Source organism: Carassius gibelio, chromosome B4, assembly GCF_023724105.1.
Source record: "Carassius gibelio isolate Cgi1373 ecotype wild population from Czech Republic chromosome B4, carGib1.2-hapl.c, whole genome shotgun sequence".
Taxonomy (NCBI): Eukaryota; Metazoa; Chordata; class Actinopteri; order Cypriniformes; family Cyprinidae; genus Carassius; species Carassius gibelio.
In genome coordinates, this window is record NC_068399.1 from 25,241,850 (window position 1) to 25,269,589 (window position 27,740).

The 27,740-nt window shown below is 37.7% G+C and overlaps 3 protein-coding genes across 4 annotated transcripts; 2 read left to right on the plus strand and 1 right to left on the minus strand.

Moving 5' to 3' along the window:
- Positions 1-20: 20 nt before the first annotated feature.
- Positions 21-6,971, plus strand: asb15b (ankyrin repeat and SOCS box containing 15b). The gene is made up of 9 exons (XM_052554109.1): positions 21-308; positions 378-433; positions 523-654; positions 740-898; positions 1,798-2,043; positions 3,406-3,577; positions 3,660-4,221; positions 4,566-4,719; positions 4,803-6,971. The coding sequence occupies exons 1-9, from the start codon at positions 205-207 to the stop codon at positions 4,970-4,972; spliced, it is 1,755 nt and encodes a 584-aa protein (XP_052410069.1). The 5' UTR covers positions 21-204; the 3' UTR covers positions 4,973-6,971.
- An 867-nt stretch (positions 6,972-7,838) lies between these two features.
- On the plus strand, positions 7,839-12,384 carry lmod2b (leiomodin 2 (cardiac) b). Its single transcript, XM_052554711.1, has 3 exons — positions 7,839-8,240; positions 8,743-10,155; positions 11,614-12,384. Exons 1-3 carry the CDS (start codon positions 7,962-7,964, stop codon positions 11,638-11,640), a joined length of 1,719 nt encoding a protein of 572 aa, XP_052410671.1. The 5' UTR covers positions 7,839-7,961; the 3' UTR covers positions 11,641-12,384.
- A 771-nt stretch (positions 12,385-13,155) lies between these two features.
- LOC127956636 (actin nucleation-promoting factor WASL) lies at positions 13,156-27,431 on the minus strand. Of its 2 annotated transcripts, XM_052554712.1 has the most exons (11): positions 27,052-27,431; positions 22,065-22,199; positions 21,365-21,451; positions 20,857-20,953; positions 20,341-20,364; positions 17,974-18,214; positions 17,530-17,572; positions 16,651-16,804; positions 15,262-15,767; positions 14,321-14,429; positions 13,156-14,202 (listed from the first exon to the last, which is right to left on the minus strand). In XM_052554712.1, exons 1-11 carry the CDS (start codon positions 27,157-27,159, stop codon positions 14,147-14,149), a joined length of 1,560 nt encoding a protein of 519 aa, XP_052410672.1. In that variant the 5' UTR covers positions 27,160-27,431; the 3' UTR covers positions 13,156-14,146. The 2 variants fall into 2 exon arrangements, with proteins under 2 accessions (XP_052410672.1, XP_052410673.1); XM_052554713.1 differs by lacking the exon at positions 20,341-20,364.
- Between the last annotated feature and the right edge of the window lie 309 nt (positions 27,432-27,740).

Here is a 27,740-nt window from a genome sequence, read left to right on the forward strand (position 1 = left end):
ATCCTCCAGATCTGTGAACAAAAACAAAGTCAGTCTGTGTTTTGCAACACTGTGAAGTACAAGTCATGTCGTCCTATAGTCTATCAAGAACTCTCAGGACACATTCACAGTGAAAACTGGAAATTCGTGTCAGTTTCATAATCAAGTTTTCATTGAGAATGGAGTTTTGTTCACGTGTGCATCTTTTTTGAGCTTTGAAACACAATGGACTACATGGACGAAATGGATGAAGATCAGCTCATTGACTTTGTTATCCAAATGAGCCTCCAAGATGCTCACGGTCTCTCCGTTTTGAACAAACCGCTAAGGTATGCGCAGTATACTTATTTCAACATACTTATATCCTTGTGTAAGTCTCATACAATTTTCTCATGCAGCACTTTAGAAACAGCCACTGATGAAAACCTCAAGATTTTATCTGCTATAGATCAAGGTAATTCATACGCGTGCATAAATACCAGTGCTCTGTTTTGGTTTCCCAATGCCTTGATATTTTGCTTATGTGTGTGTAATTTTATCCAGGTGATGTGTTTGCACTGAAGCAGCTGCACAAATACAGTGATGCCTATAAGGAAGAAGACAGCAAAGGTTGGCTACCGATGCACAGAGCCTCAGTCCAGCCGGATGTCCAAGTGCTGGACAGCGTCCTCCTGGGTGAGAGCAGAGTACAAACAAATGAGTGGCAAATAATTAGATATGCTAATGAGGCATTTACTGTGCATCTTTTTTTCTTGAATAGCGTCCTATGAGCTGAGCATGGAGGGGATGACGGCTGACGGAGACACTGCTTTGACTCTGGCTTGTCAAGCAGGACATGTGGAGAACGTGAAGGTTCTTCTCCAACACGGAGCATCTCCACACAACATGAACAGCAGGAACGAGACTCCACTTCTGCTGGGTATTACAACAAAACAACACCAAATAATCATTAAATGAGTCTTGCCTTTTGTTGGAGTTTCAATCAGTAGTTACATTTTCATTAGTTCCCTAGGTAATAAATTAATTAACTTTATATTTTGCCCAAAAATAATAATAATAATAAATAAATAAATAAATAAATAAAGGCATGACATTTGGCATTTATAAAAAGCTTTATAAATACACACCATAAACAAACAACGTTTTTAAGATTTTTTTTTTCAAATGTAAATTTTTATTTTTATTATTATGTATTTATTTATTGCATTTTGGCATTATTTTCATGACAAAACCATATTTATTTAGTATATAGTATTCAGTATATATAATTCTCATCATAAATGCAGTGATGAAAATGACCTTGCCATAACACATTTTTTTTCATACTGATATTTTCTGACTCTGAAATCAGCATTACTTCAGCACAAAATACGGTACAATTTAAATTGTTATTAAAATAATTGTATTTTGCCATATTTATTTTTAATTTTAAAAATCAGCATTACTTCAGCACAAAATACTGTACAATTTAAATTGTTATTAAAATAATTGTATTTTGCCATATTTATTTTTAATTTTAAAAATCAGCATTACTTCAGCACAAAATACTGTACAATTTAAATTGTTATTAAAATAATTGTATTTTGCCATATTTATTTTTAATTTTAAATATTACTAATAATTACACTTCATACTGTACATGCCAATTTAAGCACAACTTTATAAAAATAGCATTAAATACATCAGATTAGTCACACTGGCTTGTGCAAGAAAGTGCATCATGGTTTTGTAGAAGTATATGAAAATGTGGGATAATGTAACACTGTTTCAGGTTTTGCATTAGGTTTCAGAATCATATTCCTGCGTTTCCTTTTGCAGCTGTGAGGGCAAACTCATATGAGATGGTTGATGCACTGATAATGGCAGGCGCCTCCGTGCAGCAGGTTTGTATGAAGAAATGGACGGTCACCCATGAGGCTGCTAAAGTGGGTTGCGTGGACATCCTGATGCTGCTGCTGAGACACGGGGGGAAGGCCACGGGACGGGACGGTCATGGGGTCACACCACTGGGCATCGCAGCAGAGTACGGCCATCCAGAAATACTGGCAATCCTTATTGAACATGGTAAGTCAGGTGTATGCAAGTCTGAATATCTCTAGATCCGTCTCAGAGCTCTGAGCCCTCCCCTCGGAGAGCACGCCAAATACACATGCCCTTTACTCTGTTTATTATATGTAAGTGTGAACTCCTGAAACAGGGTAAGTCACAGAAGGTCATTACTGAAAGAGGGGGCTGTTCACAGAGTGCTGTACACAAGCAACAGGGATGAATGATTTTTATTTTATTTCTTTTATTAAAATGTGTTACTTGATGTTCACACTTGTTATAGGCAACAAATAAAGTTTTTGTTCCAGTGTGAAATTAGGGAATGTATTTTTTGGAATGGAATAAAAAGGGCAAAATATATTTTAAATGCTTTTATATATATATATATATATATATATATATATATGTACTTTCAAAACTATTCCCCTTTTTTATTACAAAATGTATATATTAATTTTATTTTATTAGTTTTGAGCTTGAACATTTCAAGTGGCAGATAGCATGACTGCAGTTCATGTTTATAATAAACAATGTTATTGTCTGTGTACACTAGTATACAGTAGTTATGTTAATAGTGGGTGTGACCAGGTCTCTATGACAAATTTAGGCAAATGTACATTGAGCGATTTAGTTTTGTATGAAGCAAGTTTATGGCATTATGTTTCTTTTTTGCCATATTTAAAATAATTTATTTTATTTATTATATTAAGAGTTATACACAATGATTAATTTGATTAAATAAGCTGAGTGACCTATAAAAGGCTGGGACACACCTTGTCAACTTGAACTAGCTACTAAGAACTAGCGACGAAGAAAGTCGATGGTCGCCTCGCATCAGACCAAAAAGCGGCACATGAAAACACCAGAGACTACAGCCGACTGAAAACTAAACACATGCATTCTGCACCACTTGAGAGGTATTAGAGGTCTATAATCAGTAGTTATCACTAGAAAATATTCGTCATTCAAAAGGAGAAGCCGAAAAACAAAGATATACGAGATCGACGCAGATATATGAAAATTAAACAAAGCATTGCTTGCTTACCATTTTGTAGTATCAGTAACGTTGATAACTTTCTCATGTTGTTGTGAAAACAAATGCATATTGGAATGCTTGGGTAAGAATCATGTAAAATGATAAACGTTCCATTTATTTAACCGTTTCCATCTTTTTTGTTTTAATTTTCGGGCACGCTGATGGTCCCGAGGCCCCAAAATGCGGCAAACTTCCACCGTCGAGAGCTGATGAGTGGAACACACTGAACAAACTAATTCGACAGATTCTCAGCGATGGCCCGACGTTGGCTTGGTGTGTCCCGGCCTTAAGGCATTAAAGGTTCATTGCCCTAAAATGAATGTCTTTCTTGCTCTCACCTATAGGGGGCGATGTCACAGCACAAGCTTCAAATGGAGACAGTGTGTTATATGACGCCGCAGGTTGTGGGAACCTGGACTGCATTGATTTACTCTTACAACATGGTGCCAGTCCTAATGTAGCCAGTCTTTGCTGTCAGCTGCCGATTCACCGCGCTGCCTACGAGGGGCACTACCTGTGAGAGCACAGCAAACCAATCTCGCCACACTTTACCAGACATCTCCGCACTAATAAATATATTCTATCTTTAACCTGACAGGGCTCTGAAGCGATTCATTCCCATCACCACTAAGAGGGCCGTCCGTCTGTCTGGGATGAGTCCGGTTCATTCTGCGGCAGACGGAGGCCAGGCTGATTGTCTCGAGCTGCTCATTGAGAAAGGCTTTGACGTCAATGCAATCCTAGGCTGCCATATATCTGAAAACTACGGTGACATGAGGAAGACCCCGCTGTACTTTGCTGTCTGCAATGGAGACGTCACATGCGCCGAGATGCTTTTGAAAGCAGGTGCGATGCCCGACCTGGACCCGCTGCGCTGCCTCCTGGTGGCGGTCAGAGCTGGGAAATACGAGCTGGCACGGCTGCTTCTTGCCTATGGAGCAGATGTCAACTGTGTCTTCTCCGTCGTCAGCGACACATTATTTCCTACGGCACTGCAGTACTGCATCAAAGATGAAATGATGCTGCGCCTGCTCCTTAACAACGGTTACCATGCAGAAAGCTGCTTTGAATGTTACCACGACAACTGTGTAACAGCACACACTTGGGCAGAGGCTCCTAGCCAGTCATACCAAGTCAAGACTGCAGGGAATAAAGTAACCGTAAGAATTATGTTTGGGGTCTAGAAAACAGTGTAGTGAACTCACTAACAGTTGCAGCATTTAGCATGCGCAAAAACATGCGTCTTATTACTAACCACCTGAAAACCACCAGCTTTACGTGATGCTACCTGTGCAGGTATAGCACTGCATCTTGAACATTTAAATCAGTTTTAATGTAGAATGCATTTTCACAATAAATGTTGTACTGTTACCGTTTTTTTTTTTAAGAGATGTAAGTGCATTTTATTGTTATTACTCTAGCAATGCATGAAGTGATCACAATTAATTTTTGGTGAATATCTATTTAGACGTGGCCTAATTATGCAATCTATTCTGTTTTTAAGTTTTGCGAGTTTATAAGCGTGACATGGATGGCACACTTGGCGGGGAGGACTGTGCTGACACTCCTGGATTACGTGAATCATGTGCACATCTGCTCTAAACTGCAACTTATTCTGGAGAGACAGGAGGAGTGGCCCGATATCTGTGACATCCTTAGTAAGACACCTGTTAGCCAATCTTGTCTTTCCAAACCTGTATGAGACACAAAAAATAATTTCTTTATGTCTGTTTGGTATTAGGGAAGCCACGCTCTCTGAAACACCAGGCCAGGTTGGTTATCAGGAGTCGTATGACACTGAGAAAACTGAATGACCCAGAGTTCATGAGCACCTTTCCTTTCCCCCCGGCACTGAAGAACTTTCTGCTCTACAAAGAATATGATGTTTATGGTCGAATGGATGAACAGTAGATATATGTCTCTACAGTGCCATGCTAAAGTTTGGGAATCCCTTGTGGAATCTGTCAGAGATTCATGAAAGAAATGCATGAGACAGCTGGGGGGTGAAAACTTTTGAACAGGATTAAGATTTCCAAATGTTTCTTTTTTGGTTGAAATATCATTTTTCCCATTTAGAACTGCCCTTTGGAAGCAAGAGAAGATACTTGCATGTTTCCCGGAAGACAAATATATATATATATTTTTTTTATTTTTTTTAAGTAAAACCAATTGTGCATCATGTTTCCTTCTGGAGTTAGTGAATTTATGCAGCTATTGATTATTTTTGAATATTTAACTGATTAATCTACCAATTAATGGAGGATTTGGATAAAAAGTAGTTTTCTTTATTAAAGAGCAATACTTAATATGCAAGAGAAAATGAGATGGGTCTCTTAAAGGGATAATTGTTTATCCGCTCACCCCCAGGGCATCCAAGATGTAGGTGACTTCAGTAGAACACAAACCAAGATTTGTAACTCAAACTGTTGCAGTCAATCAGTCTCATAATGTAAGTGGATGGCAATCACAGCTAAAACATACAAAAACTAAAACGAAGGCATAAATCAGTAAAAGGCATAAAACAGTCGTGGATCACCCAGGTAAGCACATACAGTATTAAGAAACAAGGGTTCCCAAACTTTTGAAGAGGGTTATTTCAATAATTTTTTCTCTCTCTCTCAAGTCTCAATTTATTTAAAAGGCACAATTAAAAACAACTACAGTTGACCAATACGATGTACATGTTGTAAAAAACATGTATACAAACCAAGCAAACATCAGACCACAAACAACATCACAAGTCATAGGCTGCCGTGAAGAAATATGTTTTTAAATTTGATTTAAAAATATGTAATGTTGGTGCAGTTCTACTATGGATCGGTAACGTGTTCCAAAGTTTAAATTAAAAATTAAATTAAATTAAATGTATGCATTTAGCAGACGCTTTTATCCAAAGCGACTTACGCAGTGCATTCAGGCTATCAATTTTTACATATCATGTGTTCCCGGGGAATCGAACCCCCAACCTTGTTGCTTGATAAGCAGTGCTCTACCAATTGAGCTAAAGGGGCACAAAAAACATGTAGTTTAGGTGCGGCTATGCTAAATGCTCCACCACCCCTAGATTTTAATTTAACAGTTAACAAACTCTGGTTGGCAGAGATTTTGTCTTGTGGACTAAAAGCATCTTTTATATAAACTATCTTACTCAGGACAGTACTAAATTAAAAAAGAACATGCATTTTGTAGGATCTCTTCTTAGTTTATTAAAATTATTCACATTTTCACAGATTCTACAAGGGGTTCCCAAACTTCCGCATTCCACTGTATATGTATTTTATTCCAATTTATTCACATGAAGTGAAACTTCATACTTGTATGAGTGAAACTATAACATTGCAATTTTGTAATAATGTAATAATGTTTTATAAACATTATGTTAAAGATGTGTTATATGAAGATGTGTTTTAATTATAAAATGTTCATATGTTAATGCTCACAAAACAAATCATCTTCAAGTCCAGGTCACATTTTGCCCTAAAACAATGAGAAAAAGTAAACATGTATATGCACCTTTTTGATTTTAGAGTGAAACTTGACCTGGACATGATCCTGACAGGTTACTCTAAATAGTCTGCAGTGTGTAAATTTATACCTAAATACATGATTTACTCTGGAAACAGTTTGACTGACATATATTTAATCACATGCTAAAGGATTGCATTACTTTTCAAACCATAACAATTGACATAAATTTCAAACTTCACCAACACTGATCCTGGCTCGAATTCAGAAACAATGAGGATTTGTGGAAGCGGTTGTTGCTAGAGACACTTGTTATCAGAGCAACAACATTCCTGCACTGTCAACGCCAGTCGGCGGCTCCAGAGACGGAGCAGACATTGTGTTCCTGTAATAAACACAGATCCTAGCCTCACGCGGATGTTTGGATCCAATGAGACAACCAGCAGTTTATCTGAGTATTCACAATAAGTCTAATTTATTACACACATGACTGACCTGACAGCTAATGGACTTCAAAATCCATTCATATCTACACCGTATGAACTTTTAGCCTCTCTGTAGATTCATTAGATTTTAGGCAAGCTGTATGCTTTGTTAAAAGACGCATGCTTTGATAAATACAATAATAAAGCACATTTTAATCCTGATGATGACGGCATCAAAAGCAAGACAAAACCAGGAAAAGACTGATAGAAGATGGTTCATGCCAGGCTGATAACCGTTCTTGGGATAATCTGTCCCTCACTATTAGCTTGTGACGTGTTACTTTAGCTCTGTGTGGTATTTTTGGCACATATGAAAAAACTAAAAGCACCTAAGAGTATTATGGGTTGTCCGATTCTTAACATAAAAAATGAATTGAGGATACCATTTATGTTAGCAACACTAAATTGTACCTTTCATTTTTACAATTTAGCAAAATTGAGCTGTTATGTGCAGTGATAAAGACAGGAGCTTGTGATTTCATTTAACACACCAGTATGACACCAGTAAAAATACATTTAAAATAGGTTTTTCCTCATTTAAGTGCTTCAAAATATAAGTATTTACAACCTTGCTGGCAAAAATGACTTGCTATTATAAGGACATTACCATTTCTCTCTAAGCCATCTCAGAGTGTGTCTGCTTATTTTGGACATGAACAATACAGTCAGCATTCACTGACAGGCCTCGCTGTGGCCATGTTGTGAGCTCACATGCTTTTTGTAGCTCTGTATGATTGACTCCTGCCTCCCAAAAAAGCATCGGCATCATGGGCTGGGGCTTTGTCCCACGTCTCTCTAATCCTGCTCTTAAAACCCCTCCAGTTGCCCTCCGCAGTAGATGAGCACTCACTCTAGCTTACACCACTTGATAGAGCCCAGACGCCTATCTGATGCACAAATACTGAGACAAAACCAAGACTTTAAGACTCTGAGAAGACTACCGAGAGGCCATGAGTACATTCGGCTACCGGCGGGAACTGAGTAAGTACGAGGATTTGGATGAAGATGAATTGTTGGCTTCACTGACAGCCGAAGAGCTCCAGGAGCTGGAGAAGGAGCTGGCTGATATTGACCCAGACGACAATCTTCCCATCGGACTGCGACAGAGAGATCAGACAGCTAAGACTCCCACTGGAACGTTCAGTAGGGAAGCTCTGATGAAATACTGGGAAAATGAGACTCGGAAATTGTTGGATGAGGAGAGGATCGGATCTACAAGCCCTGGACAGGTCAGTGATCAACAACCTCAAACAACACTCTCAGAATTATTATTATTTTTTTACTTTTGTGTGTATGACAGCTTATCAGTAAGGTAGTAGCCTATGAAAAGACACATTTGTGTCTTACTTAACTCTAAAGGGTGTATATTAGTATCTTAGAAAATAAATATGTACCCTTTCTAATACATACTATTATTATGGTTTTATGAACACTTTAGGAATAAGTAACTATAGGGACAAATTGTTGAAGGTGCTGCCCCAATGTTAAGCTGAGTGTATGATTTAAACTCAAGAATTGCAATATTTTAAGGTTTTGATTTGAATTGTAAAATACATTTGGTAAACTTTGGCAAAAAATACATGGTTTGCACACCTTAATAATCCGGGTAAAGGAATGATTTGAAGGTGGAGAGACACCATTGGTCTTTCAAAGTGCAATGAGAAGTGATCTCATAATGAAAGAGGACCAATTGCACCTAAATTGTTTTAACAGTAACTTTATCAATTTCAGAAAGATGAAGACAGCAGGGAAGAGGAGGAATGCATGACTAAGAGTGACACTGAAGAATGTAAGGATGAAAAAGACGACGCTGAAGAACGTGAGAAAGACACACAAATATATTCTGAAGTTGAAGAAGACCAAGAAGAGGAAAGTGAAGCAGAGGAGCCAGTAACAGAAGAAGAGGATGTGGAAGAAGAAGAGGAGGAGGAAGAAGATGAGGAGGAGGAAGAAGAAAACGAAGAAGAGAACAGTCCTAAAATGGCACCAACACTGGATTGCACCACTCACCCTCAGCAGTGTTGGTCTTCCAAAGGTCAATCAAATCAGACACAGGCAGAGCCTGTAAGGCAATACGCTCCACTGATGAGTGAACCAAAAGCCCAAGCTCAGGAGCCCAGTCGCATGTCAGGAAACCCTACTGTGGTGGACGATATTCTGGAAAAGATCCTCAACAATGACCCAGATACCACCGAGGTCAACCTCAACAACATTGAAAACATCTCCCAAGACACTCTTATCCGATTCGCCGAAGCCTTACGCTTAAACACAAGCGTACGTTTCTTTAGCCTTGCAAACACACATGCAGATGACCAGGTGGCTTTTGCCATTGCCAAGATGCTGAGAGAAAACAGCAACATCACAAATCTTAACATTGAGTCCAACTTTATTACAGGGAAGGGTATCCTGGCACTGGTGCAAGCCCTCACACGAAACAGTACCCTTACAGAAATGAGATTTCACAATCAGAGGCACATTTGTGGAGGTCAGGTGGAAATGGAGATTGTAAAGTTACTGAGGGAGAATACAACGCTGATAAGGTTGGGTTACCAGTTCGACCTCGCAGGCCCTCGTATAAGCATGACGACCATTCTTACCCGCAACCAAGACCTACAGAGACAGAAGAGAATGCAGGACCTGCGCCAACAGCAAGGAGGTGCAGCAATGCCAACAAACCCAAGAACAGTCGCCCTTCAGAAGAGCACAACCGCCTCTTCTCCTTACGGCTCCCCTCGGAGTTCACCATGGTCATCTCCAAAGTTACCACACATTGACATGGCAAAGAAGAACGCTCCCCCTGCTCCTCCACCTCCACCTCCCCCACCACCACCACCTCCTCCTTCTCCACCACCCAATGTCATCATCCCAGAGAAGAAGGCTCCCACCAGAATGATCGCAGAAGTCATCAAACTGCAAGAGGGGACTTCCAAGAAACAGAAGCATAGTTCCACCAAATCTAAACCCAAAAAGGGCAAAAAGGGGGCTGCAAAGCAAACAGAGACTGACAGCATATTAAAGGAACTGAAGAACGCTTTGAGGCCCATCAATGACAGAGAGAACTCCAGACCGTCCACACCTCTACGCTGTGCTCATGATGAACTCATGGACGCCATCAGAGGCAGTAGCATCAAAAAACTCAAAAAGGTGAGTATTAGTGATGCGCGGCTCAGGTTTTTTTTCAACCTGCGGATCTCCCTTTTATGAAATTATTTGGCACACCCCAGCCTGCCCCGCAAATAAAGTACAATTTCTTTACATGGCCCAACCTGAAACCTGCTCCAGCACTCCAGTCTGTAGTTATCAAGTAACCCTGAACCCTGAATAGCTAGTTCAGGTGTGTTTGATTGGGGTTGGAGCTGAAATCTACAAGACAGTTGCTCTCCAGGAGCATGGTCTAAAACCTTTGGTAAAGATCAACAAGCCCAGTTCCAAAACCTAGCTAGATTTCTTGCTGTCTACCACCTTTTTAGTCAGCTTCCCACCTGAATCGAACTTCAAAAGACCGATTTCTAAGACTACACAAAGGCAGCAACGTTTGGCATCATACAAATAGCACCCACGCTAGGGGTGTCCAATCCTGCTCTCGGAGGGGCATGTTCTACCAGTTTAGCTCCAACTAGCATCAACACACTTGATTGGAAATTTTTAGATTGGCTGATTAGGCCCTCAAGGAATCTAAAGGGAATCACAATTGATTTCAAGGGTTTAGCATGAGATAAGCTCATGCATATAAGAGAAAACAAAACATTTGTCAATAAACTGTATATTTTTAACGATAGTTTTCAGTATTGAGAGAACTTGGATGGAGAAATTTCATCCATGATGAAAGTCAAAGTTGATAAATAACTTACTCTGTCTTCCATCTTGGATGGATTTTTCCCCACTGAACCTTTCAATGCATTATTAGATTGCCTTCTTCATAACAGATTCATGCAATGCTGGCTTAGAATTTAAGAAAAGTCTTACAAGAAAAGTAACTCCGGCTAGGTATAGGAACAGAGCCACACACTTCTCTATCAATGTTTTTTTTTCGTTGTTAACAAGATAAGGTTAAAATGTGAAAGCACAATCATATGGTATTTAGTGAAAAGTATCTTGGCATTGGAAAGTTATGCAATATACAAAGATCTGTCCTATTTTGAAGCAGAAATAACTCCCATTGTTGCCACACCTGCTTTTAACGTGGCATGTTGCAATCAACCTATAGTAGATGCATTCTTTAAAGAATGATAGAAAAATAGATGTGGGGAAGTTATACAGAAAACAAATCTCATCCAAAGTTTGTTTACTGCGGCAGTGGAAAATTCAGCATTACCCTCAGATGAGGCATCCTGACCCAACAAATTCCTCACACTTAATGTTGCTATAAATAGAGACCATTTTGCATGTCTTGATAAGGCAGATGCCTTTCTAGTGCTGTGGAAAATGGAAAACCGTTTGAGTAAACAAGACTTTAATATAGGTAAACAAAAAAGCTTGAAAGAATGCTTGTCGTGATTGTATTTTTGATCACATAATGCATTATTAAAATGTAATAAGGTCATGACATGCTAATTCATAATAGAAAAAAAAGGGTGAATTTGACCTTTTAATTCTTTGCAGGTGGAGGTTCCCAAATATCTTCGGTAACCAGGCTGTAAGTCCGAACAGGAACTTGAAGCCCATCTCCAGAGTATCTTCTGTAAATACAGATACTGTGTGCTTTTCTCAGAATCACACCAACCTTCAGAAAAAATCTGGTTAATTCAGGTGCATAGTGAGTTTGCATTAAATGTTTCTAGACAGTTGCACAACAGTTCAATTCTGTAAATGTCCACTTGATCACAACAGGGCCTTGTTTAATCGAACACAACAAGGTTTTCCGTTTTGGGAATGACCTGGATATTTGCACTGTATTGTTATTTTTTAAATTATTAATATTAATATTAGTAATAGTGGTAGTTTCTGCTGTTGTTGTGGTTGTACTTTCATGTTTTTAAATGAAAAATCTACTTTGCCTTGTGAACACTACTTCATGTTTGTATAAATGTAAATATTTGACTTGATTTAAAATTATTAAATGTCACTATAATTCACACGGTATGTCACACAGTATGTGTAACAGCTGCAAAGGTCAGAAGACTAGCTCGGGCTAAAACGACGTTACTGTATTAGTTGTATGAATATCAGTCATTTAATCCGGACCCTGTATGTTTGTATATTTTGGAAAAGGTCCCCGGTGACTAAATCCACTCTGCAGCTGTTCGCCAAGAACAGAGAAATGTTTTTAGCAGCAATGGCAGGAACAGCAGCGAAGTGTGTGTTCAGGCAAAGAGTGTATCTGAAAGGCAAATACTTTTGCCAAAGAAAAGGTTTATATGGATATCGATGTTTAAAGCATGGATGCAATTTCTGATGACATGAGGACACAATGACAAAATGCAAGTTGTTAAACAGGTTATGAACGAAGAACAGAAATGGAACTAAAACACTTCTTTAAAACATTTTGTTCCAATTCTGCAATATGCATCACACTTGCTGAATATTGCAACAACAACAACAAAACTAAAACCCATGGAAATGAGAAAGTCCTTTCTATAACAATATCATTTCACATGACAGAAATCATTCAGTTTATTTGCATGCTTAATGCCTGGCAAATAACTTGAATAAAATGTCCAACTAAACCAAAGTAATATCATATCAGGCTGTGGTTTTAAAAATAATAATCTAGTATTAACTTTGTTTTTAGCGAATTATATGACCGGTGGTTACGTTCACTTGGCGATGTTTCTGCAGGTTTTTTAAAGGGAGAATGAAGTAAAATAATAGTATCTTTATTTAAATATGTTAAGATATTTGTACTTGAAAACAAGACAAAATACGGAGGAAGATGTTTTCTTCTTCTTTTCTTTTTCTTCTTCTTTTCTTCAATGTTAAGGCCACATAACATTGTATGCCAAAACTTGATGAAATTAAGAATTTCTTCTCTGATTTAAGGCCTTCATTTGTGGAAGGGGTAATTAAGACTTGTTAAGACCCACAGAAACCCTAACTTTGAATTATTCACTCACTCAAGAAAACGTTATGGATTCCAAGGTTTTAGTTAGATTTACCGCATGGTGTCTCAAAGTAAAACAGATAAAACATCCAAATGCACAAAGGTTCTGTAAATATGAACATTTATTAGAGTGTACGATTTTAATAATTCTTTTCAACCTCATTTCAAAGGTTTCAAGTCTCAATGCAAAGCAACCCTGGTTGAACAAAGGATAAAAACTGGAAAACATATTAGAATTGCTCTACAACACTGTTAAAAACAGTGAAAAGTATATGCATCACAGTGAGTTATTAGTAAAACATTGAGAATGCACAAAGGTCCATTTCAGGATTCTTGTTTTTTTTTTCTCTCAATGGCACACATAAACATTAACTTTTGACATAAACCGTAGCTGACCATAAGAAAACCAAAAAACTAGTGCCCATGAAATTTGTTGTAATGCCAGTAAAATTCAAACTAGCATATGCAAATAGGGTTGTTTCTATTAACTGTAGTGTTTCTCACATCTAATGTTAAGGAGAGTCCTGACATAGTAGCTATAGCACACAATGTGTAAACATAACCGCCGTATTGCGCCGTTTCCCCACTTTTTTCTTTTTGATCCGTGCAAAAATAGAAACCGACTCAAACTCGGAGCAAATGTACAAATCAGCAATGGGGCTAAATATGTTTTTTAAGAAAATAACAGCACTAAACTATTTTCTGAATAAGAAAAGGTAAGAGAAAAGTATGAAAATAGTGTTCTTGCTTCGAGTCATTTAAGACTCGCTCATCTTGTTCTTTAGAGTCTGCGTTCATTTAAAGAATGACAAAGAAAAATAAAATAAACAAAAGACCCAAACACATTCAACTCTACAATTCAAGACAACTTGATGTAAAATTGCACATGAAACCAGAAGAGGGAAATAAAACCTTTACAGGAGATGCATGACAAACCTTTACAGATTAAATGAGGTATTGCACAGATTAATACAAAAAAGCATAAAGGCAACAGAAATGTACAGCAAATCGGTCGTCCATTTACATTACAACTTTATAAGATTTAGCATGTCAAGAGCAATGTAGTGCCTTAATTCCTTTGGCCAGCCCTGGTCATCATTCATCCCACTCATCTTCATCCTCAAAATCTTCTGCATCATCATCATCATCATCTACAAAACCAAGGATTGATTGTTACGTTTTCTGCTTTTTAATCAAGTAAGACATCTATTACAATCCTAAAAGCTTTATGTAATTGATATAAAGCTTGTGTCGGCATTCGGCACATACCTGAAGAGTGGATCGCTTTGCTCCTCTTCTGCATGATCTCCATCAGCGCCCCCACGATCCCAGGTGAGGGGGCAGCATTGGGCAGAGCAGAGTCTGTAGTGTCCTGTACCTGAAAAGGTCACATGATTAGAATGTCACCGTTTCATTGACAAGTTCCAGGGATTTTTAGCTAAAGATTTAATCTTAAAATCTCTAGTATTTGTTTTGTCAATGAACATAATTGCTAATATAATAAACATTTGGACTTTCACTATATAATATAATTTTATTTACATAATAATTCAATTATTTCTAGTTACTATACTAGGTGTTCGAAAGTTTGGGGTCAGTAGATTAATTAGAAAAAACATGTCTTCTGTTCACGAAGGCTGCATTTGTTTAATTTAATTGAAAATACAGTAAAAACTGTAATATTCTGAAATATTATTACAATTTAAAATAACATTTTTTTAAAAATACTTTCAAATTTAGCAGATTCAGCTGAATTATCAGCATCGTTACTGCAGTCTTCATTGTCACATGATCCTTCAGAAATCTAATATGAGGACTTGCTGCTCAACATTTCTTATTATTTCTTAAGAAATAATGTTCTTATAAATGTTTGAAGAGGTGAACAAGTTGTGTTACTTAATATTTTTGTGAACACTGCGATAAAACAGCATTTATTCAAAATTAGAATCTTTTGTAGCATTTTAACTGTCACTTTTGATCTATTGAATGCATAAAAGTATTCATTAAATAAAAAATAAAAAAACCTTACTGACCACAAACTGTTCAACAGTAGTCTTCATACATGCATATATAAAATGCATGGACAACTGTGTCAGGAACTGTTTGATTTAGGGATTTGTATTCTTGATATGATGATTATCCATCACAACAATATTTCCCCTCCCAAACATTTTCTGTCATTGGTTTAAAAATAAAAGCACTGTACTTACATTCTTAAGCTGAATGCCCTGTCGTATTTGGTCTAAGAGTGAGTCACGGCCACCACCGGACGCGGGCGGCTTGTTGTTTTGGTCCACTTTCTTCAGCGGCGCCCCTTCTCGAATTTGGTTCAGGAGTGCAGATTTACCCCCCGGCGCCTCCCCTAAATCCCCGTCCGGTAGTGGAGGAGGAGCGAGAGGAGGGGGTCCCGGAGGAGGCGGCGGTGGCGGTGCTCCACCCACTGAAGGAGGAGGAGGAGGTGGAGGGGCCGGAGGAGACAGGGAGGCAGGCTGGGGTGTAGGAGGTGGTGGGGGAGCCGACCCAGGCCCTCTGCTGGGGGGAGGAGGTGGAGGTGCGCTCATACCTGGTCGGAAGGGTGGAGGTGGTGGAGGAGCGGAGGTGGGCCCTCTGGATGGTGGCGGCGGAGGCGGCGCTCCTCGGCCTCTGGAGGGAGGTGGGGGAGGAGGAGCCGAGTTTTGAGGAGGTGGTGGTCCTCTGGATGGTGGAGGTGGAGGTGCTATAGAAAGATGGAGTAGAAAGTTAAAAACTTTCACTTTTGGTCACTTTTGATCAATTTAATGTGTCCTTGATCAAAAATGTGATTTTTTTTTTTTACAAATATATTGTTTAGTTGTATTACAGTTACTTGTTTGTGCTTGAGTTACACTGATAGATTTTTGCCATATTTCCTGCCCATACCTTTCCTTGTCCAACAACTCACTAATGCAGGCAATCACTTCAAAGTCAAACCCAACTTAGAAAGAAAAGTTTAACGCCAGGGTTCTTGAATTGGTCACAGGATGGAGCAAGCATGCAGCTGTGTTCATTCACAGCTGAACTTATTCCAGCAAACCAGTGCTTATTCAAATACTGACTCTGAATCAGTTTTAGACTGAGAAAATCTCATATGTGAGCTGAGTAAAACATAAGAGATGTTCTTCCAACATCTGAGCAGAGCTGGAGGGTTGATCTTGTAAACTGACTTCTGCAATGAAGAGGCTTATTTTCAATTTATTTTTTAATTCAGCCTGTCTTGAACAAATAGGCATCAGTGCGGATCTGGAGGTCTAGTCTTAACTCCAACTCTGGTTTGGACTTAAGGTGCTACAAATATGAACCATAAAGACACACACAACATCAGCCCACAGCAGACTTTCAGTAATGGATGCAAGGCTTCTGACTGGGCCACTGTAGTGCCTATTTGTTGTTGGTTCATTTTATCACTGCAGACTCATGCAAAAGGGTGAAAGAAACCTACCACAATACCTCAGGGGTCCTGAAGGGCAAATTATTTAAACATTACTTCATTATAGTACAACATAAGATAAGGTCTGCTTAGCTCAGTTCTAATACTTTGAGCGTTCAAACAGCCAATAATTGCACGCAAACTCTTGTCTCACCTTCTCTTCGAAGTTCGTTTCTGACAGCCTCTACTCCTCCTCTCTGCTCAATGAATTCGTAGATGTCTTTAGACGTCTCTATGTCTTTGAGCTGGGCATCAGAAATGCCACACATGTCAAACAGGTTCTTTAGATCTGGGTCCAAATTATTCAACTGAGAAAAGACAAACAAAAGTATAACGTGAGAGGACAGAATCTGGATACATCACTTCTGCTGCTTCTGCAGCAGTATTCCTCATTTGTAATGTTCCATGCTTTTGTAGCAACAGTGTATTCCCAGAAATAACCAAATTTATCTATTTTTTTAAATCACTGAAAATCGAATACATTTATTTGTGTGTAAAAAAAAAAAAAAAGTTCTTATGCTGAACAAATGCCACTCAATTTGATCATGTATTATACATTGCAATGAGATTCAGACATCTTTCAAACATAGCATTTAAGACTTTTGGTGGTACGATATTTTGCAATACTCTTAAACCGCAGAAACAGATGAGTGTGCCGCTTAGCTTTGGGCTTAATAATTCTTTCCTCTGATAATGAAAAATTGCTCTGGCAGACATCCTACCAGAGCAATCACACCATAACCCCTAATAAATCCCCTTTATGTAATCTCTCATTCAGGGGAGTTCAAATTAGAAACTGGAGCAACAGATCCAATACACACTCGTGAACACAACGCGTGAAATAGGATCCTTGTTTTTGGGAGAATGATTGTTTTGGATTATAAAGAAACAGCCCCTCCAATTACATTGTGTAAGAGATGACTAGCAATTGTGAATCATATCCTGATGTGACCTCTGAACCGGAAAATGCTGAAAACATGTAAATAAAGTGGACATGCATTCAATGTAAACATGCAGTGGCAAAAATACTCACATCAAAGCCTGTGTTGGGATCCCAGCCGACATGCGCTACATGCCTGAAAAAAACAAACAAAAAAACATTTTAATAAAGAAATACGAAGCAAACGGCTTAGAAACTGTAAATGCATTGAGCAAATAAAAATAAAACAGATTAAAGTACATCAATAAACAGGTTTAAGGAAGTCTCATCCGACTTTAACATGATTCCAGGAATACAACGGCCAGATGATCCACGTCTGGGATACATTACATGGGATTAAAAACAAGTGTCCATCTGATTATACTTTGCTTCACAACACACTAAGCGAACGTCCAGGAATCTAACAGGAACTGTGATTTGATATGTCAGCTTTAGTGTTTAGTGCATAAGGAAGTGTACACAGTACCTGGTCAAAGCTAACGGTGCTAGAAAGGGAAACGTGAAACCAAGTCGCTCTGAACATAAAAGCAAACTCACTGGAAATTGCTTGGGGTCCCGATTTCATTTTTGGATAGTTTCTTCTTTTTGTTGTTCTTGCCTTTGCCTTTGTCTTTTTTGTTAAAGTTGCTGTGGATGTTAAAGTTGTTCATTTGAGTGTTATTTGGATAACGCTGGTTGATGATTTCAGGGTTCTTTATGTCCACCGTTGCCATTGGAAGTATTGGTCCTGAAGGTCCTGAAGGTGCCGAAGGTGCTGATGGCGCCGTTGGTGCTGAAACTGTCACAATCAAACTCATTTAATTAATTATGCATTAATTGATATGATAAAACAATTTGGAAGCTTGTTTCTGACATTGTGTGTATGTATACTCTATGTAAAAAGCACACAGTTCATAAGTTTATATCTCCTAATTCTTGCAATTTTGAGGGGAAAAAAAAGAAAGAAGAAAACTCGCAAAAAAGTCAGAATTCTGAGATGCAAGTTAAAAGTTTGGAGTAAAAAATTGAAAATTTAAGATGAATTCGTAAAAAAAAAAAAAAATCTCAGAATTCTGAGATGTACACTCAATTCACAGAATAAAAGTCACTTGCAAGAGTTGGGGGGAAAACAGATTTAACCTCATTCTTCATAGAAAAAAAAGGCAGAATTATGGGATGTTAACTAAAAATATCGAGAAAAAAGTCAATTGGAAAAATGTAAACTCATCATTTAAAGAAAAAAGCAAGAATTGTGAGATTTAAACTAAATTCGTATATATATATATATATATATATATATATATATATATATATATATATATGTATATACATATACATATATATATATATATATATATATATATATATATATACATACATATATATATATATATATATATATATATATATATATATAAACAACAACAACTCAGAATTACAAAATGTAAACTCAAAATTAGGAGGAAAAAAGTCTTTCACTTCAAACTCCAAATTTGGGGAACTGGGAGATTACGAGATTTATAGAAGGAAAAACAGCAGAAATGTGAAATTTAAACTGAGAATTCAGAAAAAAAAAGTACGAATTGTGATAAAGAAATGTATTATTTCTTTGTTTATATATTAGTGCAAATTGAGAGATAAAAAAATTTGCAATTGTTTTTAAATTGTTTTCTTCCATGGCAGAAACAGGCGTCCATAATCAAACACTTTTCAAATACACTGAACACAAGAAACTGCATCAAGACTAAACCGGCAAATAAAGCACCTCGTCCAACCATTTAAAAGTCTTCCGAGAAACTATATGAAGCATCTCAGGCCACGACCTACCTGCATCCTCGCGCTCGACACCGTAAGCGGGCGAGAGTAAAAACGACGGGCTACAGCGTCCGCTAATGTCTCCACCCCCTAAACCCAAGTTCAGGAGGATTTTACCCATCACCACACAGGTGCGCTCGCTGTGCCGCAGGTTAGCCGCGGGGTCTGAGAACGAACCATACAGCTCGTCCTGCGGGAGTACGAGGCACTGCAGGGGAGCCAGGCAACCTCCCAAATCTGAAGCCCCGTCAAGTATTTCATCAGTCGGTGCGGACAAAAAAGTGGTGCAGAACATCATCTCTGAACACATGTGAATGTCGACGACGCAGGTCTGGTTCAGGCTGCTTTTGCTTTTCTCTGCCAGGATTTGAAGCCATAAAGAACCGCCTCTTTTTAATCCCAGCAAATTATACACAACCTCTGGATTTTACATAACCGTTAAAGCCAGCAATAAGCTGCCACAAATCTCCTGGGTTCTTCTAAGCACTGTGTGATAAGGACACACTATAATTCTACACCAATGAGCAACCCTCCACGCAGACAGGGGGCGCTAAATCACCTGAGACGGATATCAATACCGGGTAACTGTAAGTGGCACAAAATCACGAGAAGGAAAAACGCTGACTAACTACTACATTCATATAACCAGCAGAGAAAATCCTCTCAGATTAACTAAAAGTCTAATATTTGTATTGTTGCACATCCACATACACCAAAATAGTCTTGTTTCGTTAAAAAAGTCAAAATTCAGTCGATCTGCTTTTCTATGGCTGATTTGGTGAAACCTCGTGCTACTTTAAAGTTTCAGCATTGCTTGTCTATAGGATGGAAATGACTCAGGGGCCAGATTTTCCGGTATAGCTGGATTTTTTTCCTTTGGGGTGGATGGTAAACTGGCGAAATGGACCGTAAACATATGTTAATTGGGTCGGTAGTTGACAGCCCCTTGGGGCCTTACAATTAAAAGACCATCACCACTGTGAAGACAAGCCCTGGTCATATTTCAGCCCATAGTAAAAAATAAATAAAAAAAAGTCGGTAGAATAATAATGTTTAAAGTTTAGTCTAGAAAGAATTAACATTCATGTAATTCACCAGTAAACAACCTACCATTGGGTGGGTCACGTCTTTTTTCTGCAAGACACAAAGAGAACCATTACTACTGAATTCACCACTGCGCAATATTAAATGTGAGGTTTATTAGTGAGAGAGCAAGAAGCTGAGATTTGAGATCAATCTAGTGCTGTAGGAATGATCAGAGAAGCTGTCTGTTTATTATAAGTCGGAAATGTATGGGAAAAGAATCAAATATAAAATCCTCTTCTTGTCCTGGGGAAAGTTGCCGAGTCAGCCAACACAAAGAGTGGTTAAAGAGCGGAGTTAATAAGAAGCAGACCTACACAATCAGACATCAAAGAGCAAGACGTGGCACAAACAGAAACAGTCTGAGGAGCCTTCGTTAGTTAGGAAGGAAATCCTGGGAAAGAGTGACAGAAGTAGATAAAGAGGGAACGACTGAATCATGTCAGAAGAAAACCAGATGATGTTTCTCCAGCAGAATACACAGAGACCCAGCTCTGTTATGAAGTGAAGGACAGAAACAAGCGGATATGCTGTTGCACTTACCAGTTTTCCTCCCTCTTTTATTCAAAATTTCATTGACTGAAGACTTGAATCGCCTGGCTTCCTCCTCACTGGCAAAATTGAGACCGATCTGGCACGTCTAAGGACAAACACACATTAAAGATGCTTTATATACATTCCAAAAAGACAAGAAATCATAAATCAAAACATAGATGGATCTAGAAGAGTTATTTAAACAGGAAAACCCTTCAACTTAAATCTTTAAAAATGAACACAAAATGGCATTTGCAACTAATTTGACTTTGAATGCATCACATTTTAGAGTAAAAGTTTGGATTTACATTTTAACAAAAGATTATGAAGACAAACTTCTTCCAGGATAAAGTGCATGGATGAATCATGCATCCTAAGACCAAAGCAAACTAATTACATTTCATGTTTACTTTAATTTTAACTCCAGCTTTATCATTCTGTGTCCATGATGGCACATCGGCCTAAACATACAGCTTATAGCTTGGAAAAACACAAAGGGCATGATCTGTACACTTACATCTCCTGCAAATGTGATAAAGTACGGCCGGGAGCAGCTGAATGAAAAGTTGTTGTAGAGCTCTTGATCAAACAACTGTCTTCCCTCCTGTCAAAGCAAAAAAAGAAACTCTTTACTTAACACTAAGACACTAACTTGATATTAACGTAGATTGTATTTATATATCGTTTTTAATTTATTCATAGAATGAATAAAATAGTATAAAATAATATAAAAAAAATCCTAAGTAAATCATAATTTTTTTTAAAATAAAACAATAAATCTAAATAAAATTTTAATGTGCATGATAATTAAAGTTATTAATAAAATAAACTTATTTTTTTACGTATGACCAAATTTAGTCTATTTATATTTATTCATTTTATGAACAAATTAAACAATATATATGAATAACAAATAAATGATTGTAATTAATAAAAAAAATTGAAAGTTAAAGAATATATTTTATTTATATAATTTAATAAGATAACATACAAAACATACACTGGAATATAAATAAAACGATATATAAATGATTAACATTAAAATACTAAAGGATATATTTTATTTATATTTTTAACAAAATAAATACCATAAAATAAATTTGAATAGAAATAAAATAATATAAAAATAAAACCGCTATATTCTTAATAAAAGTTCATGTTATTGTGAAACCATGTTTGGCTCAATGAAAAGTGCCCAGATGTGTCTGTTGACTTACCTTCATATCAAACACCTTGATAAAGTAAGATCTCTGAGCGCCGTCTTTCACCACACAGGCCACCCCGCAGCACTTCTTCACCCACGACGAGTTTCTGTCTGCTCCATAGACCTGCACCACGGCTGAACACAAACTCTGCAGGAACAGAAAACAAACGGCAGAATTCAAACAAATCTGTCAGTCAAACTGCATGCTGCAGCTGCTTATGTAGCTCACATTAACCCACGGTGAAAACAGATGCTGCTTAGGTATGAGTTCACATGATGCACGTCCAAAAGCAAACATTGGTAATCTTTGCATAATTGGTGCATGTGCTGTAAAGTGGTTGATTTTAAAGAAATGCCTTCAGAATGCCACAAACTGTGGCGTTCAACAGCTCTGGACATACAGCGGTCACTCTGTAGAGGACATCATCATAGCAAACACCTCAGGACGCCTTTCACAGTCTCCTCACGAAGCTGCCGGTCAAAACGCCAGTGAACGAGACACGCTCTCAAACTAATCAAGAGGAACACGCCGCATTATGCACATTGTGACCACAGACGAACCTCTTGGCGAAAGAGCACAGCTATATAATCATAGATCATTTTAAATATTACACAGAATGAGAGAATTAAATCCAGCATGCATATGTAATACAAAAGAACCAAGTTCTACAAAGTCTACAAGCAATGGCTTTTTTTTTTAAATGGAATAAAATGTAAAAAAAAAAAAAAAAAACAAGGTAATTGCGTACACAATTGTGACTTTTCTTCTCAGAATTGTGAGAATTGTGTAACAAACTTAGAATTACAAAACATAAAATCAGAATTCAGAGAAAAAATGTAAAGTTGCAATGACCTTTTATTTATTTTTTTTCCACGATGGAAAGAAGCTTCCATAGAATGCCCGTTTTTGCAGTTTAGTTTTAATTAAAAGTTCTGGACAGACACTAAAAAGCGAAAGTCGAAATCCTACTTTCCTCAATATGTGGCCTTTGTGGAAAAACAAGGATACACCCGAGTTGAAACAACGCATGCATCTAATTAAACGGCTGATTTTACAAATCAACCGTCTGACCGGAGATGAACCAGAACAGAAGAGCCAGTCAATACTGAGCGAACAGCCACAAAGGACTGTTAAAGCTACTCCTAAAAACTGCGTTCGTGACATGTGATGTAATCGCAAACTTCCGGGCAGCACTTTTAAGTGAATGGCTGCACTATGCATGAAGACGTCCTCGCCAAACAGCCACTTTCGGGAATTAATGATCAGCATCCATTCTGAGGATGGGCCAGATGATTTACATAAGAGAGCGGACCAGCAAAGCCAGACGGCCCTGCCAGGATCCCGGTCAGGAATGCAGCCACGCCACACGTCTGAACAACCCACTGAAGTGCAGGTCTTTGAGTTACAGACACACTCGAAGCTTCCATTAACAACAAGAGAAAAGCCAGAGGAGCAGGATCTCACACACACACACAGCGAGAGGGGCTTCTGCACTCTCATTGGCTGAATGAAGCGGCCGTCTATTATCAGTTCATTTCAGTCATTACTCAAAGTCAGGCGCATCCATCCGAACCAGAGCGTGCACGACATTGTCTCGCAGCTTATCTCTCATTATTAGCTGCAGCCCTCTGGATGAAATCTGGTGACGTGATGTACATGTACTCAACACTCGTGCATGCACTCGGATGACATCAGAGGAAAGAGCCACTGTTTGCTGCGAATCCTGCTATTGTTTGGAGAGAAAGAACTCCTTTTATTCAGCAAGGAGGTGTTAAATTCACATTAAAAGACATTTAAAATTTTACTAAATATTCTTACTTCCAAGAAATGCTTTTATTATTTTTTTTATTTAAGAATCTTGATTAAAAAAAATGTATCCACAAAAAATATTAAGGAACATTAATAAGAAGAAATTTATCTTGAGCAACAAATCAGCATGTTAGAATGAGTTCTGAAGGAACATGTGACAAGTAATGATGCTAAAAATTCAGCTTTGCGTCACAGGAATAAAATGACATTTTATAATACATTAAAGTTCCTTTAGTTTGGAATACTTTTTCACAATATTTCTGTTTTTATTTATTTTTGATCAAAGAAATGCAGACTCGGTGAGCAGAAGAGTTTCAAACATATACATATCAAATTTAAAATAATTATATATAGAACAAATAAAATACAAATAAATTGTAATAAAATATTTTTAAATAACTACATCATTATAAATCAACTCCATAAACGACTACATAATTCCCACATATATATTTGTATTGCTTTACATTTTACAATAACTCTAAAATGCAAAAAAGAACAGAAAAAAAAGTAGAAAAAAAGATTAGTAGTACTACAATAATTAAATAATAAATTATATTTAACTATACAGATAAATTCAGTCTCAATAAATAAATATTTTTTTATATAGCTGTCATTATACTTAAGGGAGGGGTTAATTAGTCATGCAAAAAAAAACCCTAAACTCCCAAAACAATCTTATTTATGGAATTTTTCACATTTATTATGATACGACAGATCAGAGCTGACAGAATGTGGGAGAGAGATACCCTGATCTAAAATTACTCAAACTCAGCAGGCCAAAGCCAAATAATTAAGTGCAAAAAAAATTAATAAAAAAAATAACTCCTTGGTAAATAGCACTATAAGTCAACTTCATGGGACGAATCTGACAATTCAACAAGCATGTAAAATCATTATTTCGGTCATCAGCCGCGCACTGGATATCTGGAAACTCACACAGTTGACCACGGAGAGGATAATATTGAGGGTCAAAGCTGAAGAATCCATGACCTTGCTATTATCAAACTCCGTGCATTACACACTGAAGAAGTAGCTTTCCTCACAGTTCAAACAACCAAAAATAACAGAAACCCGGCCAGCAGGAACTACCTGAGAGGATAGACTGGTTCTCCAACCCCTACATTCACATGCAGGAGAACCACATACTGCCAGCAACAGCAGAAAATCACTGAGGCCCCCCGGACCACATCCTCACAAATGTGCAATCCTGTCTAAAACTACTGCAGATAAAGCTCCCTAACTAGCAAACCCACTGGCAGGATACTAACAAGAAAATGACAAGTTTTGAAGTCACAAACTCATGGTTCTGTGATTCACAGCAGTTGAACTGAATCCTCAGAGAGATGTGAAGAACACACCCACTGCAGTCATGCCACAACACGCCATTGGAATATATATATAAAAAAAAGACTTACAAAATAAATATTTCACCAGGTGACGAAGCCTTTGGGATGCATTGAGATAGTAAACATATGAGAAGCAGCGTCATCAACCAACGCTGCCAGGAATGTGAGGCATTCAAGGACTTGTGTCATGCAAGAGAAACTCTGAATTTTGCGCGACAAGTCCGACAACTAAAACCTAGATCCTGTTTCGCACAGAGAAACGAGGCTCTTTGGAAACCAGTGTGCCCTCGTGTGAAAAGGGAAGCTACCTGAAGAACTAAATCTGATTAAACTGATGATTAACAAAACAATAAGGGAACGTGTCTGTAGTGCACTAAAAACTTGAGTGACCTATCGTTGCATAATAATAAGGTGCAACTTCAAATGAATAAGGGTCAAACAGTTTTTAAGCATCAAAAAAATTAAGTTTAATATAGCATACATTATACATTATGTCTTATTTATTTTTATTTTCATTAGTATTATTCATTCATTATTATTTTTAATAATTTAGGATACAATAACATGTATTGGTACTTTTTATTAACTTAATATTTAAATAAGTAAAATTGTCAGAATGTTTCATTTTTAGATTTTTCTTCCCCATTTAGGTTTTATTTTTTTACCTATGTTAAGCTGAATGACAGTGGAACATTATTTCATACATTTTCATAAAAGTTATTTAAAACATGACAGTAGACACTTTGCTTGCATTTAATATGCTTTCATGTATATAAAATCACTTTGGTAATTTCATTTGATGAAGACACCAAAATGGGACGCCTCATCTTTGACACATTAAAATATAAATCATCAGGGCTGATTATTTTGCATAGTGTATAGTTATTTTGAGATTGTTAATTAATGTTACAAGGTGGACATTTTGCCAAGAGTTAGTTCTAAAACGTGCTAATATTTTACAGTAAATGTGTGTATAATTAGATAAATGTGCATAAAAATTAAGCCATTTCAGCCAATGCTCAATTATTATTTTTTTATTTTCTCAGTGGCTCCTACCAATCTTGAATGTCTGGTTAAACTGTCACGAATGTAGCCCAATATTCAAGATTGGTAGGAGCAAATGAGAAAAAATAAATAAATAAAATAAAAAAAACCTTGAGCATTGCCTTAATGGCTTAAATAGTGCAATTTTATGCACATTTATCTAATTTTACATAATATTTATTGAAAAATATTAGTAGATTCACATTTTTAGTTATGAAAACCTGGTTTACTATCATTGCACATGAAGTAGATTTGGAAATGAAAAGGTCAGTGTCTCGTATTGGAAACCAGGGCTATTTTCTGTGAATCCGAGAGGTCAGAGGAGGAGGAAGAGTTTTTGAGGCGCTGTCAGGTGACAGGATTCATCTGTCAATAAATCACGCTGTGAGAGGAACACAAATGCATGTGCCAATATGATTAAAACACCTGATCAAGTTCACCTATTTTTAATTAAATAAGATGAACTATTGATGCAAAGCCACACGACTCATTTATATGGCTTGATACGCAAACATGTATAGGTGTCATTATGTTTCAAGAAGGAGTTCATCATATTTGCTTCGAAAAGTGTCACGCCTGAAACTCTGAAATCATTCTTGATAAAGAAACACATTGTTACACAGATGCGCGTGTTAAACTTTGATGATTTGTCAACTGGATACAGTGTGTGTCTATATTCTGTAAATGGATTATCCAAGTGTCACATTCATTAGTAACACCGTATCGAGTCGATAACATCCCGCAGCGTGATTGAACACTACCTGACAAAGAAATCAAGCAAATGCGTGAGAACTTACGGTGCATTTCTTTTCCAGATGGCTGAAGAGCACTTCGTTTTCTTGAGGAGTGAGAAGAATGGAGCCACTATTGATCGCAGGCCTCTTAATTGAAGGAGGACCGCTCATTTTTGACAATCCGACGGCGTGAACTTGTGATCAGGAAGTGTTTAACAGAAAATATGTGTTCATTGATCTCTAATCACCGGAGGCTCTCATAATCAGACCTGTGTGTCTCGGCCGGGGGTGGGTTGAGATAAGTCTTGTGTCCTAGAAATAAAACGCGATCCTCGTTCGGTTATCCAATGTCGTCTTGAGACTCTAAACTTTCATCTGAACTCCTGTGCACCGAGCTTTCGATCCAACATGGCAGTGCCACCGTTGCGCATGACAGTGAGACACGGCGAACTTACAAATCCTACTACGGCGAAAGCGTAGCTTATGAATATTAATGACGCGCCGTGGCGTGCGATAAGTTGCCGTAGCTGATTGGCTCAGAGCGGGCTTTGGTAGCGATCGTTAGTCGCGAGGGCGTGGCTTTTGAATATTACATGAGTTACGTGACCAGACGCTCCGGTAAGGTTACCAGGCAACGTTAGCATGAGCTAAGAAATAACTATGAGCTAAGCCTTCTCTATAGTAGCATACAGGTCGCGTTTAGTTTACTTACAACGTAGAAAAAAGTATTTTAAATTATTTTAACATTGGTT

Coding starts and splice junctions, on each gene's coding strand:
- asb15b (XM_052554109.1), top strand. CDS start 205: ATGGACTACATGGACGAAATGGATGAAGATCAGCTCATTGACTTTGTT. Junction 309..377: donor GTTTTGAACAAACCGCTAAG/GTATGCGCAGTA, acceptor TTTCTCATGCAG/CACTTTAGAAACAGCCACTG. Junction 4,720..4,802: donor CGATATCTGTGACATCCTTA/GTAAGACACCTG, acceptor GTTTGGTATTAG/GGAAGCCACGCTCTCTGAAA.
- lmod2b (XM_052554711.1), top strand. CDS start 7,962: ATGAGTACATTCGGCTACCGGCGGGAACTGAGTAAGTACGAGGATTTG. Junction 8,241..8,742: donor GATCTACAAGCCCTGGACAG/GTCAGTGATCAA, acceptor TATCAATTTCAG/AAAGATGAAGACAGCAGGGA. Junction 10,156..11,613: donor GCATCAAAAAACTCAAAAAG/GTGAGTATTAGT, acceptor AATTCTTTGCAG/GTGGAGGTTCCCAAATATCT.
- LOC127956636 (XM_052554712.1), bottom strand. CDS start 27,159: ATGAGCGGTCCTCCTTCAATTAAGAGGCCTGCGATCAATAGTGGCTCC. Junction 22,200..27,051: donor ATCTGGAAAAGAAATGCACC/GTAAGTTCTCAC, acceptor CTGTTCCTGCAG/AGTTTGTGTTCAGCCGTGGT. Junction 17,573..17,973: donor GGGACCCCAAGCAATTTCCA/GTGAGTTTGCTT, acceptor TGTTTTTTTCAG/GCATGTAGCGCATGTCGGCT.